The sequence below is a fragment of the Martes martes genome, assembly GCF_963455335.1.
Source record: "Martes martes genome assembly, chromosome: 16".
In the NCBI taxonomy this organism is placed as follows: domain Eukaryota; kingdom Metazoa; phylum Chordata; class Mammalia; order Carnivora; family Mustelidae; genus Martes; species Martes martes.
Genome location: NC_137904.1, coordinates 17,581,774 through 17,585,177, shown reverse-complemented (window position 1 = coordinate 17,585,177; position 3,404 = coordinate 17,581,774). Strand labels below are relative to the sequence as shown.

At 42.7% G+C, this 3,404-nt stretch overlaps 1 protein-coding gene across 1 annotated transcript; it reads left to right on the top strand.

Moving 5' to 3' along the window:
• Positions 1-1,819: 1,819 nt before the first annotated feature.
• LOC308357540 (olfactory receptor 1D2) lies at positions 1,820-2,782 on the top strand (the record flags this gene model as incomplete). Its single annotated transcript, XM_080827150.1, has 1 exon — positions 1,820-2,782. The coding sequence occupies one exon, from the start codon at positions 1,820-1,822 to the stop codon at positions 2,780-2,782; it is 963 nt and encodes a 320-aa protein (XP_080683276.1).
• Positions 2,783-3,404: the final 622 nt, after the last annotated feature.

Sequence of the window (3,404 nt, the reverse complement as noted above, 5' to 3'; positions counted from 1 at the left end):
TATTTTCTTTTCTTTTTTTTTTTAATTTTTTTAAAATTTATTTATTTGTTAGAGAGAGCGAGCGAGCACAGGCAGACAGAGTGGCAGGCAGAGGCAGAGGGAGAAGCAGGCTCCCTGCCGAGCAAGGAGCCCGATGTGGGACTCGATCCCAGGACGCTAGGATCATGACCTGAGCCGAAGGCAGCCGCTTAACCAACTGAGCCACCCAGGCGTCCCTCCTGGTTTATTTTCATATGAAATTTAGAATAGTCTTTGTTTCCCAAAAATCTTATGATTTTGACTTCAACTAGACTAACTGAACTTCAGATTAATTTAGGAGAATATGCACCTTTGCAATATTCCATCTTTCTATTTAGAAATGAGTAAGTCTGTCCACTTATTATTAAATGGAAAAAAGGATAATTGGAAGGTCCTGGCCGATTCTTAACATCTTAATGCTTAGAATATTGTATTGATAATGTGAATAGAATTGTTTCACATTGTATTTTTACCCCATGATTGTTTACATATATTTATTTATAGTAGTAATAGGCAATATGTATTGAGTGCCCACTAAATGCCAGCTCTTTGTGTTAAGCACTTTCTTGCTTAAATTCATCTTTGCCACCACTCACTTTTCACATGAAGAGAGCGAGTCTTGAGGAGCTCAGGTCACTGGCCTGAAGTTTCACAGCAAGTGGCGGAGCTCAAGCACAGATACCAGCATGTAATAGCCCAGTCTGAATCATGGAGTTATATGGCTTACTGGGCGCATTCTTGGTTTGGGGTCTTCTCCTTGTGTGACTGACCACTTTACAAAGGCTGCTTTGTATTTCTAATGGCATTTCAGTTGATTGTCATAGGTTCCCCAGATAGAACATCCTATCAGCAAATAATAATTTTACCTTCTCCTTTCCAATGTTTTTATTCTCTCCCTTTGTCCAACTGTATAATAGCCATTTCTTACAATATATACACTGGTTTTAGATATCCTTTAGGAATCTATTTGATATCATCACATAGAGATCTTTAAACATTTCTCAGGTATTATAAGATGATAGAATTTTAAATAAGACATAGGCATTATTCCTGTAATATTGAGTATGCCAGATTAGAAATTGCTGGAATGACAGAGTTGCATAAGGATTTTCCATGTTATATGTTTGTGTCTATTATTAGTTTGTTGTTAACTTAAAATATTATATTTTTAATTTTTGGAGGAGCCTCCATACTGTTTTCCACAGTGGCTACACCAGTTTAAATTCTCATAAGGGTTCCCTTTTCTCCACATTCTTGTAAACACTTCTTGTTTCTTGTCTTTAAAAAAAAAACACAGATTTATTTATATCTTTGAGAGAGAGAGAGAGAGTACAAGCAGGAGGGGCAGAGGGAGGGGGAGAAAGAATCTGAAGCCAACTCCACATTGAGAAACAAACAAAAACCAAACAGACCCTTAAATGCAGAGAACAACCTGGTGGTTGCCAGAGGGGATGCGGTTGGGACCTAGATTAAGAAATATCAACTTCCATTTACATAATAAGCCACAGATATGAAAAGTACAGCATAGGGAATATAGCCAATAATATTGTAATAATATTGTATAGTGACAGATGGTGACCGCATATACTGTGGTAAGCATTGCAGAACGCACAGAATTGCCCAATCACTACTGTACACCTGAAATAATACAACATTGTATATCAATTATACTTTGATAATAACATTTTTAAATTATAAAATTTAGTCAGGTATTTTAATGCTAGGAAAACAATTAATTTTGCTTACATGAATGTCTATGTTCAATTGAGGACACTTAATAAACAAACATTTATTGGTGCCTATGTTGCAGACAGTTGGGGAAATGGATGGAGTCAACAATAGTGGAGTCTCTGAGTTTCTGCTCCTGGGGATCTCAGATAGTCCTGAGCAGCAGCGGGTCCTGTTCTGGATGTTCCTGTCCATGTACCTGGTCACAGTGGTGGGAAATGTGCTCATCATCTTGGCCATCAGCTTTGATCCCCGCCTGCACACTCCCATGTACTTCTTCCTGGCCAACCTCTCCTTCACTGACCTCTTCTTCGTCACCAATACAATCCCCAAGATGCTGGTGAGCCTCCAGTCTCAGAACAAGACCATCTCCTATGCGGGGTGTCTGACACAGCTCTACTTCCTGGTCTCCTTGGTGGCCCTGGACAACCTCATCCTGGCCACAATGGCATATGACCGCTATGTGGCCATCTGCCGCCCCCTCCACTACACCACGGTCATGAGCCCTGGGCTCTGTATTTTGCTCCTCACCTTGTGTTGGACACTTTCTGTTTTCTATGGTCTCACCCACACCCTCCTCATGACCAGGGTGACATTCTGCGGTTCCCAGAAGATCCACTACATCTTCTGTGAGATGTATGTTCTGCTGAGGCTGGCATGTTCCAATATTGAAGTCAATCACATAGTATTGATTGCCACAGGCTGCTTTATTTTCCTCACCCCCTTAGGGTTCATGATCATGTCCTATGTCCAAATTGTCAGAGCCATCCTCCAAATACCCTCAGCCACTGGGAAGTACAAAGCCTTCTCCACCTGTGCTTCCCATTTGGCTGTGGTCTCCCTCTTCTATGGGACACTTGGTATGGTATATCTGCAGCCCCTCCAAACCTACTCCATGAAGGACTCAGTAGCCACAGTGATGTATGCTGTGGTGACCCCCATGATGAACCCTTTCATCTACAGCCTGAGGAACAAGGACATGCATGGGGCTCTGGGAAGACTCCTCCTAGGAAAAGCCTTCCAGAGGTTGACTTGAGATATTTTGGGTATGGAAGTGGAGACTAGGAATTTCCTCTACCATGTGCAAGGCATTATCCTATGGGAGACAGAAGAGTGATTAGGACATGTCTCCAGCTCAGAATGAGCTTACATATCTGTGATGAAGAAAAGACACTTCCATGTAACCCATTACTTGGCATATTTTGAAAAGCTGGGATGGTGGTCCTGTGATCAGGAAAGTTGAAAGAATGATCCTGTAAAATTCTAGTATGAGTGTTGGCATTGCCAAGGCTAGCAAGGTCTGGGGGACACTGGGTTACATGGAAGTGTCTCTACACACATCAATTCATGGTCCTGAGTTCTGGCCCTCTCTAAGGGGCCTGCTGCCTACAAGCCACCTGGAGAAGACAACTTGCCCTACTCCCATGGCAGGGGCACTGGGTGAGGTTGCCCATTTCCAGCTCTGCTGGGCACGGCCCCCACTGCTTTCATGCTAACCCATATTCCCTCTGAACACAGTCCCTGCTATTCAGGAAAGACTTGTAGACAAGCTCTTCTCCTTTGCTCTGGGCTGGTTTTCATCTCTTGGGCTTCAGGGCAATACTAACTGTGCTTTTCTCCTGCTTTCCTTTTCCCTGTGGGAAGACCTTAACCCTGGG